The 15,134-nt window shown below is 37.9% G+C and overlaps 1 protein-coding gene across 5 annotated transcripts in view; it reads right to left on the bottom strand.

Moving 5' to 3' along the window:
* The window catches only part of USP15 (ubiquitin specific peptidase 15), a 64,905-nt gene that overhangs the window by 45,549 nt on the left and 4,222 nt on the right, over window positions 1-15,134 (bottom strand). For all 5 annotated transcript variants that reach the window (XR_004306508.1, XR_001553444.2, XM_032443297.1 and 2 more), the window contains exon 2: window positions 2,133-2,260. Coding sequence is in view for 3 of the 5 variants with exons in the window: in XM_032443297.1 (XP_032299188.1) it covers window positions 2,133-2,260 (128 nt within the window). In the remaining 2 variants the exon portion in view is untranslated. The remainder of the gene's footprint in view (window positions 1-2,132; window positions 2,261-15,134) is intronic.

The raw sequence follows: 15,134 nt of genomic DNA, 5'->3' as shown, positions 1-15,134 counted from the left end.
CACGTGTAAACAAAGCATAAGAGATAAAATTCATAAACTGTAAATACATATGTAATGTGTTGCTACCAGTTCAGAGATGACAAAAGGATACTGTTTTGACAACACATAATCTATCCAGAAAAGAGATGCCTTGGTGTAGCAGAGGCTGTAATATGGTTTGCATACACTTTTCTCCAGTAAAAATCAAAAATGACCTAGTAGGAAGAGCTAAATAAAGAGAACACAGCAACAACACCCTCTAAAAATGCAGCCAGGTTGTTCTTAGTATTAATATTTTAGAGGAGGGGATAATGAAGTCCAGAAGTAGTCAAGGTACTTGTAATTTCAGCAAGAAAAATCACAAGCTTCAACAATTCTCTGAGACTAACTGGCTTGCTCCTAATAACTTCAAAACTATTCAAGATCTTAAATTCCCAACAGCACTGTATGATTTCAGCTGTTTTTTATTAAATTTTCCTCCATCCATAGTGATGGCAAAGATGGAAGACCTACTACAAGCAAGAAGCTGTCTGATACTGCTTAATCTATTGAAATCAGGTTACACAAAAATATATTTCTATGTTGCAATATCAATAAATCCAATATTTACTTCCCATTTGCTGCTTTAGTTGGCAAATGCTAGAAATAATAACTGTTGTTCTGCTGCCAATGCAGAGCCACTGCTTTAGATCCATACAATAACCGAACAGTGAAGTTCATAAATCCCAACACTGAGCTTATTTTGAAAAGGGCGTGAGCAGTATCAAAATGATACTGAGAAAAATGATTTTCACGAATTTTTATCAAAATGGCTAACACAACTTTGGATTTACATGGCTAACCCTAACATGGACTTCCTATTAACAGAAAATTTAAACCATCTGAACACATGTATAGATTAAGAAAATTACCAATAATCCATCACCGTGCTGTTGTGTATCCAGAAATTATCCTTTTTTCTAACGTGGTTTGACACAGAAGAAAGAATAAGCTGTTGCTGCCTCTCTGAGGATAAAAAGGATGTTGCTGTATCTGATTACAACTGAGAACGTCATCTGAACATGCCTGCCTCACCACAAGATTTATGACAAGAATGTACAGAAGATCTACATCTTCACACCTTAGAAAACAAAATGTCATTCCTGTGGAGTAAAGTTTGTGGATGGAAGAGAGCGTATAGACATGTATGACAATACAGCATCTTCTCAAAGGTGCTGACACTACTGTCAGAAATGTGCACTCAGTGCATTTGATAATACAACCCATAAAAAAGGCAATCATATGTAAGATAGCATTTGAAATACTAAAAAGAAAATTACAGTTGCAAAGTTTAGAATGAAGTCATAATTCATCATAAACCCCCATAAAACTATAAAAACATCTGCATTGCTATACATAAATTACACAGTACTACTATACTTTCTCTGCCTACAGAGATGAAGACCAATTATGTTAGATTTTGTATCCACTAGATTTTGCATGTTATGTAAAAGTAATTATAGCTTTATTGCTATTTTAATACTGAACATTAAATCTGAAATTTAACCTAAGGATTATTATTTTTTTAAAAATATCTGGGAAAGTATTTTGAGAGCTGTGTCTACAAATCCGAATACAGTACAGCAAAAGTCAGCCAGAACTTGGTAATTAAAACACAGAGTTTAACCATATTTAGAAGACTATGAAGCACTGAGAAAATATCCTCTATCATTTCAGAATACTTTATATTGTCACTAAATCGTACATTTTTCTGCATTGTTCCAGAATCATTACAAAAATAGAAATTTCAGATTTCAACTTAAGAACGTTCTGTAACCCCATCCAATTTAAGCTAGAATAATCTTGGTTAACTAAGGCTGGCTCTTTGTCAACTTGACCAAATTTCATCCCCCAAGATACTTCTAAGCTATCATAATATCATATGAGTTTGTACATTATTAGTTATTCATCACTGCAAAGGTGTTACAGTAATTTTGTTTCTCAAATGTAAATCATTAGAGAAAGCTGTTTCAATTCTTTGTCACTGTCAGAAAACAACAGGCCCTCGTAAATGACAATGAACTCCATTTATACTATCAACTACACAAGATGAACAATCCGTGACAAATTTACACTGAGTATGATTTGCTTACTATACAGTTAAAAGCAGTTACCTTTGAGAAGTCCAGAATTATCAATAGGACCAGGGTAGACATTCTGATCTCCCATTTGATATTTGTCCCAGCTGTCAAAACCAACGTATTTTTTCCACTGTTTGAACCAGCGACTATCCACTAGATACCTTAAATGGAGAAAGACAAATTATTTCATTATTGGCAAGTCCAAAAGCACAGTTATAGTATCCTAATGAAACTGAGAAAATAAGTTACGACGTATATTTTGATTTTAGAGAGACAATTCCAGCAGCACCTCACACTGGATGTTTCTGTGACTCCTGCACCTTTATATCTTTCACTTAGTCACTTCAGGTATTAAAAAGGGAAATTAAGAGTTCAGAGCTGTCATCTGTATGCTTACTACTCACTCTGTCACCAATTCACTCTTATTAATGCACTTGTACCTATCAGCCTCTGAAAAATGAAAAATGTTTTTGAACTTGGACTGCTAACCATTATCAGCATTTTCTACCAACAAAAACTTTAACTGTGAACAATCCCAGTAATGACGGCAGACAAGTACAGTTTTGATAGACTGTCAATAGAGCATACCAGACGTTGAAGAATGGCAACTTTCAAAGACATTTTCCTAGTTAGCATGCAAAATCATCAGGTTTAATTCCTGTTTTCAGTTTGTGAACTCAAAAGATTCAAACTATACCTTTGAAATGAGCCTTTTAACAAATGAGAGAGAAACCTCATAGCAGTATTTTTTCTGCTGTAGTTTTATTTATAACATTCACATACACACTCAAAAACTCTAGAACTCTGATGTCCTGTCAAGAACCTGAGTGTCTAAGTGTTTTCTTCCTTTGAGTCAACATCAACACATACAGGAACTGTACTGCTTTTATAGCAGTACTACATGTTCCTGCTACATATAACTAGCAGCTTCACACTTCCATTTAAGGAATGTCTATAAACCCAGCTTCTCAGTATTTTCTTCCCCAGTTAAACTATTGCCAGTCCAGTGATACCTACATCTTCCATCTTTTCATCCAAAATTTAAGATACCAAAGTTGTTCAGAGATCCTGTTTTCCTGATGATTCCACTTCTGTTATTTCCTTTTTCTGGAAGTACCCAACTTCTCATTTGTTCTTTATACCAACTCCTCTGCTAATAACATATCATAACACAGATATCAGGATAAAAGGCTACAACAAACTGAAGATCATAGGTAATCTCACTCTTTGTTCCAGAGAAGTCCAGTATTAGACTACTAGGCTCCTATTTGTAGCACATAAATAACATCCCAATGAAGTTTCAAGATATTTCAAAACTCTTCCTGGTGATTCAAGTTTCATTCTGCTAATACACACAGCTTTATTAAGCATTCATCTTGCTGGAGTTACAAGTACCGTGGAAGAACCCAGCAATAAAACATCAACACCCACAGGTCTTGTGATGAAAGACGTTGGTTACAAACAAAAACATTGTTTGAGTAGGTACATATGTTATTGTAAAGGTTTAAAAAAATACATTAACAGAACCTTAAATTTGTAGTTACAATAAGAATTATCAAACCTAAACTAAGTCTTGACTTGAAGAACTAAGAGAAGTTTTTTTCCTTACACATACAGATCAATCCTAAAGACAGCCTCCAACAGCACCGCTGGTGAACCTTAGGCAATGGACATTTTACTACTTCAAAGAGCAATCCTTTGTACTCAGCTTGTCAGATTCACTTCTCAGTAAGTCCCAGGTTCCAGTTTCTACTAAAGGTACTCCTTAAGCACGTGAGTTTATAGAGAGAAGTCCTTTGGAAAGTAAGAGGGAGAAGGCATTAAGAGATCTGTATGTGAGATCACCACAGGCTTTTGGACACTTGCTTCCTCTACATTCCCTCTAAATTGTCAAACATCAAGGCCTCAAAGGCAACTTTACAACACCTGTGACAACAGCATCCTAACTCACACAGTAAACAGTCTTGATGCAAAACACTATTGATGTAATAGTAATAAGTCTGTGAACAAATGATTCCTAGCATTAGGAATAATTAGGAACCACGGCCCTAGTTTGTAACTACCATATGCAAAAACAATATAAATAGCTGAGGGAGAGACGTGTCTCAGCTGCCACAGACACAAGACTAACACTACAAGAACACGGTTAAGAACCAAATTTCTCCCTTAGTCTTTCAATGCCAGCCACACACTGTAGCAGGTACCTCTACCATTTCGCAGCCAGTCTTGTTTCTGTTCTCCCAACACAGCCTGTTACTGCTGTTCAGATGTCATCCTGACTGTGATTTGCTACCCCTTCTGAAGCTGTCCAGCACATGGCTTCCTCCTCCTACTTGCAAAGCATGACTTCTTTCTCTAATTTTAAACCCTTAGCAAGGTAGTCCAACAAAAGCCTTAAACTGTTTTTTGAACCACAACTTAAAAAAAAAAAAACAACACCCAATAAAACAAGTTTAAAAAAGAAAAAGCTTAGTTTTAAATACTAGGGATATATGTGTGTGTGTGTATATATATATGAAAAGAACTTTATTTTGTTGCAGTAATGTCCCTTTCTACTCTTACCAAGTTCAGAAACAGACTGTGACCTAATGGGCTGTTTTGTACACACTGCATACCATCAATCTGGTCATGAATCAGCATGGCTGAAGTCCTGCTCCAGCACGAGATACTTTTCATCATGATTTTGCAATACTGAATATAACCCTAAAGGAGCTGAGCCCAGCACTGGTTGCTTCAGTTTTGTAGCAGAATTCCCTTGACATGTTTTGCGTACAATATATTTAGAATGCAAAAGGAAACAAAGTAATACAAAGCTAAGCTACACTGAATATGTAAAAAGAAAGATGTAGTCTTGTACAAAACCAATACGTAGATTTAAATGTTACAAATGCTGAAGAAAGGTAAAATTTATGTAGTACAAATCTGAGTTACAGTTCCACAAATGTCACAATTCAAGAATCAAAATCATTCTGTTAGAACGCTTTGATTGCTTGACTGTGTTCAGTTGTTTATGCCATTCACTAAAGCAATTACGACTGGCTAACAAAACAGTCAGCTTCCAAAAACATAGGCTGGGTGATGAGTGGATTAAGCAGCCCTGCTGAGAAGACTTGAGTGTTCTAGTGGATGAAAAGCTTGACATGAGCCAGCAGCCCCAAAGGCCAACTGAATCTTGGACTGCATCAAAACAGAAATGGGCAGCAGGGCTGGGGAGGGGATTTTCTGCCTCTGCTCTGCCTTTGTGAGGTCCCATTTGGAGTATCATATCCAGCTCCATGGTGTTCAGCCCAAGAAGGACAAGGAGCTGCTGCAGTGAGCCCAGAGGGAAGCCATGAGGACGTCCAGAAGGCTGGATATTCATAAGGCTGGAGCACCTCTGTTATGAAGAAAGGTTGAGGGAGCTGGAGTTCTTCAGCCTGTAGAAGAGAAGGTTCTAGGGAGACCTTCCTGCAGCCTTTCAGTACTTGCAGGGAGTAGTGGTAGGACAAGAAGTAGTGGTTTAAAATTAAAATAATGTGTGCCCCGGTGGCGCAGGTGATAGGAATGCTGCATTGCAACACCGGGGCCCGGGTGTTCGAATCCCCCTGTGGTGCAAGTGGTAGAAGTGCCACCCTGCAGCACAGAGGCTCGAATCCCGGGGGTTGGACTCGATGATCTCTAAGGTCCCTTCCAACCCGCACGAGATTATTACTATTACTATTACTATAATTTAGATTTAGATTAGACATTTCTCTACGAGGATGGTGAGGCACTGGAATGGGTTGAACTGCCCAGAGAAGTGCAGATACCCCATCCCTAAAGGTATTCAAGACCAGCTTGGATGGGGCTTTGAGCAATGTAGTCTAGAGAATGTATCCCTGCCCATGGAAGGGGGGAGTCAACGTGCCTGTCAATTCTATGATTCTCCATGTACAGAAAATCTCATTTTGCAGCACATAAAAGTAGGAAAGTAAAGCTTTGCCTTTCTATGCTAGGACCTCTGCTGAACTTATCCTTTCAGGTCCCAGTAATGCCATACCAGATTTAATGATCACTGCAGCAGTATCTAACTCAGTATCTATCCTCAAACTTGCAAAATTAAATAAGAATCAGTTTCGAATACCAAAACAGACAAATTTTTGAGAACAGGCATATGATGTGACTATCCACACATAATTCAAAATTTTGTATTAGCATATTAAAATAAAACAATAAAAAAGGGTGTTTGTTGTTTAAATATCACATGAAAGCAAAGAAATTTCAAAACACAAAAATCTTAAAATCCCATTATGGACCTCCCAAGGTGGGAGGTGGGGTTGACCTGCCTGATGGTAAGGAGGCCCTCCAGAGGGATCTGGATAAGCTGAATCGCTGGGCTGAGGTTAATGGGATGAGGTTCAACAAGGCCAAGTGCCTGGTCCTGCACTTTGGCCACAATAACCCCATGCAGCGCTATAGGCTTGGGGCTGAGTGGCTGGAAGAAGGGGACCTGGGGGTGTTGGTTGATGCTCGGCTGAACATGAGCCAACAGTGTGCCCAGGTGGCCAAGAAGGCCAATGGCATCCAGGCCTGTATAAGAAACAGTGTGACTAGCAGAAGCAGGGAGGTAATCATCCCTCTGTACTCAGCGTTCAGTTTTGGGCTCCTCACTACAAGAAAGATGTCGAAGCCTTGGAACGTGTCCAGAGAAGGGCAATGAAACTTGTGAGGGATCTGGAGCACAAGTCTTACGAGGATCGGCTCAGGGAGCTGGAATTGTTTAGCCTGGAGAAGAGGAGGCTCAGGGGAGACCTCATTGTAATTTACAACTTCCTGAAGGGAGCTTGTGATGATGAGGGGCTTGGTCTCTTCTGCCAGGCAACAAACAGGGACCCAAGGAAATGGCCATGAGTTGTATCAGATGAGGTTTAGGCTGGACATAAGAAGGAACTTTTTTTCTCAGAGAGTGTTCAGTCATACACAAGACATATACAGATATAAGGACATATTTTTCTTAAAATTAATAGCCATGAACAGATATCATCAGATACAGCTTTGTACAAGGATTACAATAATTTTTTGGAGGTATGGACTCATAAGAGAAGGCTCAGAAGGCTCTTAAAGTTTATTCTCCATAAGATTCTCTATGAAATTCATGCACAAGGCATTTATCTATTATGAGAAATGAGAAGGGAAAAGAAAATAGAGTGGACAGAAGCTTGCATGAAGCAATTTAGCTTACCAAATTTAAAGATTGCATGAATACGAAAATTTAGGAAAACCCACTAAGATAGTTTGCTTGAAAATTGCAAAAAGAAAATCAGAGGTCTTGCAGACAAGTATTTTTTAACCAAACTATCCACTGCAATCAAATGAGTATTACCTTCTGTTCTCTGGAAGACCTACCATGAAAGACTGAATTGGTATGATAATGTTGAATAGAAAGATTTCACTCTACAGAGTATACATATAGTTGAATCTAGATATTAAAGATAACTGTCCTCATAGACTGAGGGTAAAGGAAAAAGCTTATGTTAATACTACTGAATCACTGCCATTTGTCTGACTCTAAGTACAACCAGCAGCAGTTCTTTCCACATTAGCAAAAACCCAGTTCTTTCACTCTGTCTATACAAATCCCAGTTCCTTTTAGAAGATTCTTTTAATATTTGAGTCCTTTTTATTTAATAAGTGGAGAAAAGGATACTGATTTTAATTACACTCCCTCACCTTTTGCTTTATACAGAAGGTTTTCAGTCTTAAGGAGATGCCAAAGGCCAACAGCATTCCCACCTTTCTCCTCCTTTGCCCATGGTTGTCCAGAATCATTCAACAACAGCCACAAGTGTGGTCGGAACGCAGTCACCCTCAAGCACCCATTCTCCTACCAAACCCACCAGCCTTGTCCCCTTCCCCATTCTGCGACCTCTACCTTCTTGATCTAAATTGGAATGAAATGATGAATCTTAAGAAATGAAAGCTATAATTTTACAGAGAAACGAAATTATCACATTAGCATTGATTAAAACAACAGGCTGGCCATGGTTCCTGTAGAACTGCATTACTATTCCAAATGCTTTGCACTAAATGATTATGCTGATAACAGCAACAGAGATTTTGACTTCAGGACACATGCAAGTCAGGTAGGGATTCACTGTCGTAGACTTTAAACATTTACCAACTCAACGCTTCATCTACTTTTATTTTTTCACATCCAATTAATTAATTTCACTACTGACCAGTTTTTCCTCTGCAGTGCCTCTTTACAGAGCTCCTAACTGAAAACATTTCTGTTTCCTAACACAAAAGCTCAAGAACTTTTATCACTTCTATTACAATCTGCGAACTTGTATTTACATGCATAGATAAGAGATGAATATCTCTGGCATAAACAGTTGAAAGGCTATCTGTAAATCATGCAAGAATGTAAGTGTGATAAGAGCTAAACAACAGACAAGCTTTTTGCCTGAAAAGAAAACCACTACATGACAAACAAATCTTTAAAAATATCACTTGAAATCTGAGCTTATCTGAACAAAGTCTGTCCACCAGTACTAGGCAGAAAATTACAGTGAAGAATGCATGAATGCCAAGAATATAAAAGCTACTCAGTTTCCTTTGCATCTCCTTTCTTTCTTCCTTCCTTGAATTCACAATGAGAAGTACTTGGTTTGGTTAGTGTATTTTGGACGTATAAACAAAGATGCCATGAGTAACATAACAGGTGCAAAATACAACTCTTAAGACTAGATTCTACAACTGTTAAAAATAAATTAATATTTATAAAGCACAAGTAGAACTTAGTAACTTCAGACAAATAATTGGCTTCATGTGTTTCTTGCAAGATACTTCTACTGAAGAGCGATGAAAAGATTAAAGAAGAGAAGATCAAGTAATTTGTGTGCACTCGAGGGCAAAGCTTAACACTTCAGTTAATACAGCTTGTAGTACGAAGTGGTATATAGCTAACCTTGTGTAGTAATTTTTAAATGGAAAAATCCCACCAAAATGATCCTCCTGGGTGAAATGCACACAGTCCACTGCCAGTTCTCAAGACTGCTTGCATACCATATCATATCCTAATACTGAGACTTGGATTGAACTTAATATATATTTGATATGGCTCAGTAGATGCCTTACCAGAACCTAGTGAACTATTCACGGATCACAAATCATAGGTTAGAAAGTGCTGTCTGATTCACTATTGCAACATTCAATTCTTAACATCCTTCATGAACAAAGGCAAGTAGGATACTTACATAAGAAGTCTTGTAATTAATTTAATTTCTATTTAGAGACAACAGCCTTTCATCAACACAGGATCTACCAGCATTGTTAAGACTTCTTAATTTAAACAAGTAATGAGTTTATTCTCAGATATTTTCAAGAGCAAATTCAGTATTCCAGCTAGGCACAGCTGTGAGACAACATATGCACTGCACAGAACAGGTCTTAGAAGAAATGTAAAACAAGGAATTACACATATGGGAACAGATTCTCAGAATGCTAACAGACGCTGCAGTTGTGAGTTCTCACAGTTCCTTACTGCACATACATATGTACATACAAGTTCTATGTAAATCTTAGGCATTTTACTCAGCATTGGTTACTTTTACTTCAGTGGCATTTTGACTTGGATAAAAGGAGCTGCTTTGATTTAGTATGGAACACAGCAATCCTCCACCTTTGTAAGAACTCATCAGATGAAATATTATATTGCCAATAAGATAAAGAAAAATGGAAATTTGTGTTCAAATTCAATACAACTCCCTCATCTTTACTCAAGATGGGTTTATCATGTTAAAGATTATACTAAAAAATAGCAATTATAAGTCATGCAGCTTAGGGGATCGATCTGCTAAAACACATAAAGTACATTAATAAAAACCACTTCTTACCACTAAGGAAGAGAGTAAAAAAATCATAAAATTAGAGTATATATTCTGATCCTAAGAACATATTCAATACAGCACTGTTGCCAAGATCAAGACAAACTGCTGATTCATCTATGCAAAACAAGGCAAACCTTAATAAGTGTTGCAACTTTGTTTATCTGTTCATCCATGTCATAATATCCATGATGCAAGAACCATCAGAAAATGAAAGTATTTACCAACAGAAGACTTGTAGTTTGTTTACTTGAGGTATCTCTTTTCCTCTTAAAAATGCCTTATCTGCTAAAACCTTATTTCTCAAATGAACGTCAGCAGCCTTTAGAGGGAAACCTACTAAAAACTTGTAGCATGCACTTGAGACTAGATATACTTCACTGAATATGTACCGCCCCAGATACAAAAATAGTGTAACATGCATGAGTAGAACAGAGATACAAAATATCTGCATGCTAGGCAAGGTACAATGTTTCACTTTTGTCACTATCACCTAATACAGGAAAGAGCTCCACACCAACACAACCTTAAGGGAGTCCCCCTGAACTTTGCACCTGATTGAGAAAGCTGTCCCAGCACAACCCAGCAAAGCTCAAGGCAATGGAATATTCCCTGTATAAAACCATTTTCTAAAGTAGCATTTGTTACTTATCCCTGATGGAATCCAGATTTCACTAAGGAAAGAAATTTAGCTCACAGTCAAGGTAATGAAGAAGCTGACCAACCTATCCTGAGATTAAATGCCCCTGGAGGACTTTTGGTAGAGACTGATGGAGAAAACTGGCTGAGACAGATTTCTAGATAAGCTGGTTTGAGGGGCAAACCTTTAAAGCCAACACAATCTGACCCCAAGGTTAACTTTAAACCAGCAGATGTTTGATATTTACAGGCATGCCAAATAAATCAGTCACCTAACCATGCTAGATTAAAACAACATAAACAAGTTTTATTATTTTAAAGTCACCTCGAGCCAATAAGTTGAAAACAGAAACATAAAAACTGAAATAGCCCCAAAACTTTGTCTAACAGTAAGACAAACATGCATATATGATTTACTCAGAATTACACTGAAATATTAAGTTAGATTCTGAAACTACCTCAATAATACTGGAAACACTGATACAGTTGGACACACTGATACAGATACTGATAGAACTCATGCTGCTGCAGAACACTAAGAAGCTGCTTAATCAAGATGCACATCATATCTGCAGACATGAGTATTCAGAAAAACTGGAATTTGGTCAGACCATGACAGAAAAACCACCCAGTGACAAGTGGAGCACAGCATGTTTTGGTGAAAGTTCCTTCTCCCTTCAATGCACAACAGGTTTTCATACCTCGCAGATTCAGTGCCATGCCCACAAAGGACTAAAAGGCAACATTCACTTGTCTTTAGACTTAGTTCAGGCTCCTATGAGTTTACTGATCTTAGAGAGGGGTAAAATACAATTACAGTGTCCCTTGATACTGCCTTACACTGCAAGCCACTATTTCCCTCAAAAAGCAGTGACATCTGATGGTGATACTGAGCTCATCCCATACAGAAGCTATTTTCCAATCCCACCTTCTTATTCAGGTACAATTTCTCTTTAATTTTTTTATTTGAATGACCTTTTGACAAGTGTTGACAGCCACAAAGCATAATATTAAACATTTCAACCTACCTTCCTCTTCCTCTTTTCCTACACTCAGGTTGTTTTCAAGGCGTAAGTTACTTATGACCTACAACTATTCATTAGATAATACATAAAATGTCATCTTTTACTTGATTCCTATTACTAGGAATAAAAAAAAACAAAACACAACACAATATTTGTTTAAAAATAACATAAACCAACATGAAAAAGTGAAAGACAACTATTTTAAACTTGCTTTAGTTGAAGATGCTAAAGAGACTAAATCTATATCTAAGAGAAGTTTGGATCAATTATTTCATCCTCATTTAGCACCTACAGACGACGACTAAGAAAACGCTGTAGGTGTTGTTGTTCTTTGGGTCAGTTACCATAAAACAAAATGATGATTATTTCCTGTATTTACATAGGACTGCTGATGTCTATGACAGGCCTTTGTCTGATTCCTGCTTGTATTCTCATCAACTACTGCACCTACAGCAGCATCTACAAAGTATACATATAGTACTCAACACCTTCTGCACCATTTCTCAGTACAGCTATAAAAGTAAGAAATACTTCTCTAAGTCCTGTATAGCCAATTCAAATATAACACTTGTACAAGGGTTGCTCCAAAAGTAATGCTTCCTATTTTAATACGTTGGCCCCTGCTGTCAGAGGTGGATGTTGTTGGTATAGCATTAGAGGCTGAACCTTCCCACTAATATACCAGTACATGCAGTTGCTGTGTGACAGATGGCAGCAGAGGGGCACACTGACACAATAGTGTCTGCCATGGAAGTGTGTATGACTCAAAGGTGTGGCACCAAATTCCTCCATGCAGAAAAAATAGCACCTATCGACATTCATCAGTGCTTGCTGGACAATATGGACGGGAGTGGATGTGAGCACAGTGAGGTGGTGGGTGGTGCATTTCAGCAATGGCAACAGATCAGATAAGTATGACTGGATTCACTGCTTACCTCAGCACCTGGGTTGACAGAAAAATGTTTGAACAATATGATCTCAGCATTTACCACTTTTGTCAGAAGCATTCTGAATACATCACTCAGTTATATACTGAAGGAATTAAACAATATTCGATGTAAATTTATTTACGCTAACTGGTAAATTTGAAGGTTTCAAAATCAAAACAGTTAACTTTAATGTGCAATAGAGATACTTAGAGAGACACGCTCATTTCAGCACCACATACTGCTAGGACACCTGGACCTTATGAACACAAACTATTACATTTCAACAGCAAAACTGTGCAAATTGTCCCAAGAGATGGCGGGGGTTTTTTTTCCACCCTCACTGTGCATGAGTATATCTTCAGTATTGCTTCATCTAAAGTGGAACTGTGTTGCTGAAAGCAAATTAGGACTCCTGCTTAAAGGCACAGCATCCCATTTTTATTCTTGCACCATTCCAACTATGAAAATAATAAAGGTAAGAATAAGTTTGTACCTGTGTTTCTACTTGAGGGGCAGAGTGGCTGGATGACTGTGAAGAGGAAAGAGACCTGGGGGTGTTGGTTGATGCTTGGCTGAACATGAGCTGACAGTGTGCCCATGTGGCCAAGAGGGCCAATGGCATCCTGGCCTGTATAAGAAATAGTGTGGCCAGCAGAAGCAGGGAGGTCATCATCCCTATGTACTGAGCTCTGGTGAGGCAGCATCTTGAGTACTGTGTTCAGTTTTGGGCTCCTCACTACAAGACATGAAGGCCCTGGAACATGTCCAGAGAAGGGCAACAAAACTGGTGAGGGGTCTGGAGCACAAGTCTTATGAGGAGAGGCTCAGGGAGTTGGGATTGTGGAGTCATCATCCCTGGCAGTGTTCAAGAGGTGTCTGGATAGGAAGCTAGGAGATATGGTTTAGGGGTTTTCTGTAGGTACGGTAAAAGGAGGACAGTTGGACTAGATGTTAGGCCGGCCAAAACTGCTTGATGAGCTACGTGTGATTAACAAATTATTTCAAAATGTAAATTTCTTTCAGAATTTCATAAGCACTTGAAGATTAAATAGTGCAACTATCCTACTTCATTATAAAAACATTCAACCATAGTTTTATTCAAAAAGTTAAACCACAAAAAAATTTTAAAAAAAAGAAAAAGAAATATCATTTAGTTCCCAATTTTAAGAAATCTTAAGTCTCTTTAGAAATGAAAGCTTTGTAGAAGTCAGTGCACCAAGATACTTCCACACCAACTAATTAGATCATACCAGCCCAATTCCCACTACAGCACCCCTATGCTGTTCCCATAAAACGCTGCAATAGCCTAAGCAGAACTTCATATATACTAAGTGCTGATGCAAAACTCTATGTAAATCATAACAAATGGACTGTATTTTTGTGTTAATTTTAAGTTGCCTGTGAACATTACGCAAACAAGCACTTCAAATACATTCATATATTCTCCATTTAACTAAAGATTTCTCAACAATAAAGTATATTAACTCCTAAATCAACGTTTGACTTCCAATTTTGAAGCCTGACCCAAACACACCTTCCACTTTAACTCTGCCCCATCAACTCACAGAAGAGATCTGCACCTACTTATTTCAACTGCAAGTAGCCTGCCAAGAGAACTTAGAACACTCTGTATATCTCCATTTAAATGCTGCATCCTTCTTCATACAGTGAAAAAAAAATTAACATAAAACTTCAGCTGTAAGATCTTTAAGTAAAAAAACCTCAGCAACTTAAAATGAGGCTTAAGAACCCAAATGGCACTTCCAGCCTTTGTACAATGAGATAGCGCTCCTTGTTCACCACCATACTTGTTTCTGGTAAGTTGAAGATATCATTCCAAATGTTACTGAGGTATGTATGTCAATTACACCTCACCACGATGTCACTGAAATCAAGCAAATCCTCCTTAATGTCCAATCTACATTCTATTCATGTATAGCACAATAATGGATTATCAAACATGGAAAACACTGCTACAACGGGCTATTATAGATAAGCATTTCAATATCCAGGTTATCTTCAGTGATGGGCACTTCAGGGTTTTCAAGTAGAGTCATATACTCCTGCTCATCAAGACTAATGAGTTTTTACCATATTCCGTTTTTAAATGGTTACTTTTTATTTTTATTTTATTTTTTGATGGGAAATCCTTTAAACACACTTCTGGAGGGGAAATCCTTGAAGACTGAACTTTTCACATCATTAACTGAGGATTTTACCCCACCTAAAATTTTATCTATTCTCTTCAGTGGTTATGAGCCTTAAAAATGACAAACAGCCAATACTTCTCCCTGCGATTCTACTGGACTGTATTTCCTTCACCTTTCCAGAAATGTATGTTGTTCAATAACAGCAGTACAACCCCTGGATTCATTAGAGACACGTCTGGAAGAACACAAATAATTTCCAAGTTTAAAAATCACAAACAGGTCATGCATTTCACAGAATCACAGAATGACCCGGGTTGGAAGGGACCTCAAGGATCATGTAGTTCCAACCCCCTGCCTGGCAGGGCCACCAAACATACACCTTTACTAGATCAGGTTGCCCAGGGCCCCATCCAACCTGGTCCTGAACACCTCCAAGGACGGGGCA

Source organism: Coturnix japonica, chromosome 1, assembly GCF_001577835.2.
Source record: "Coturnix japonica isolate 7356 chromosome 1, Coturnix japonica 2.1, whole genome shotgun sequence".
Lineage (NCBI taxonomy): Eukaryota > Metazoa > Chordata > Aves > Galliformes > Phasianidae > Coturnix > Coturnix japonica.
Note: the sequence above shows the minus strand (reverse complement) of the source record. Positions and strands in the feature narration are given on the sequence as shown.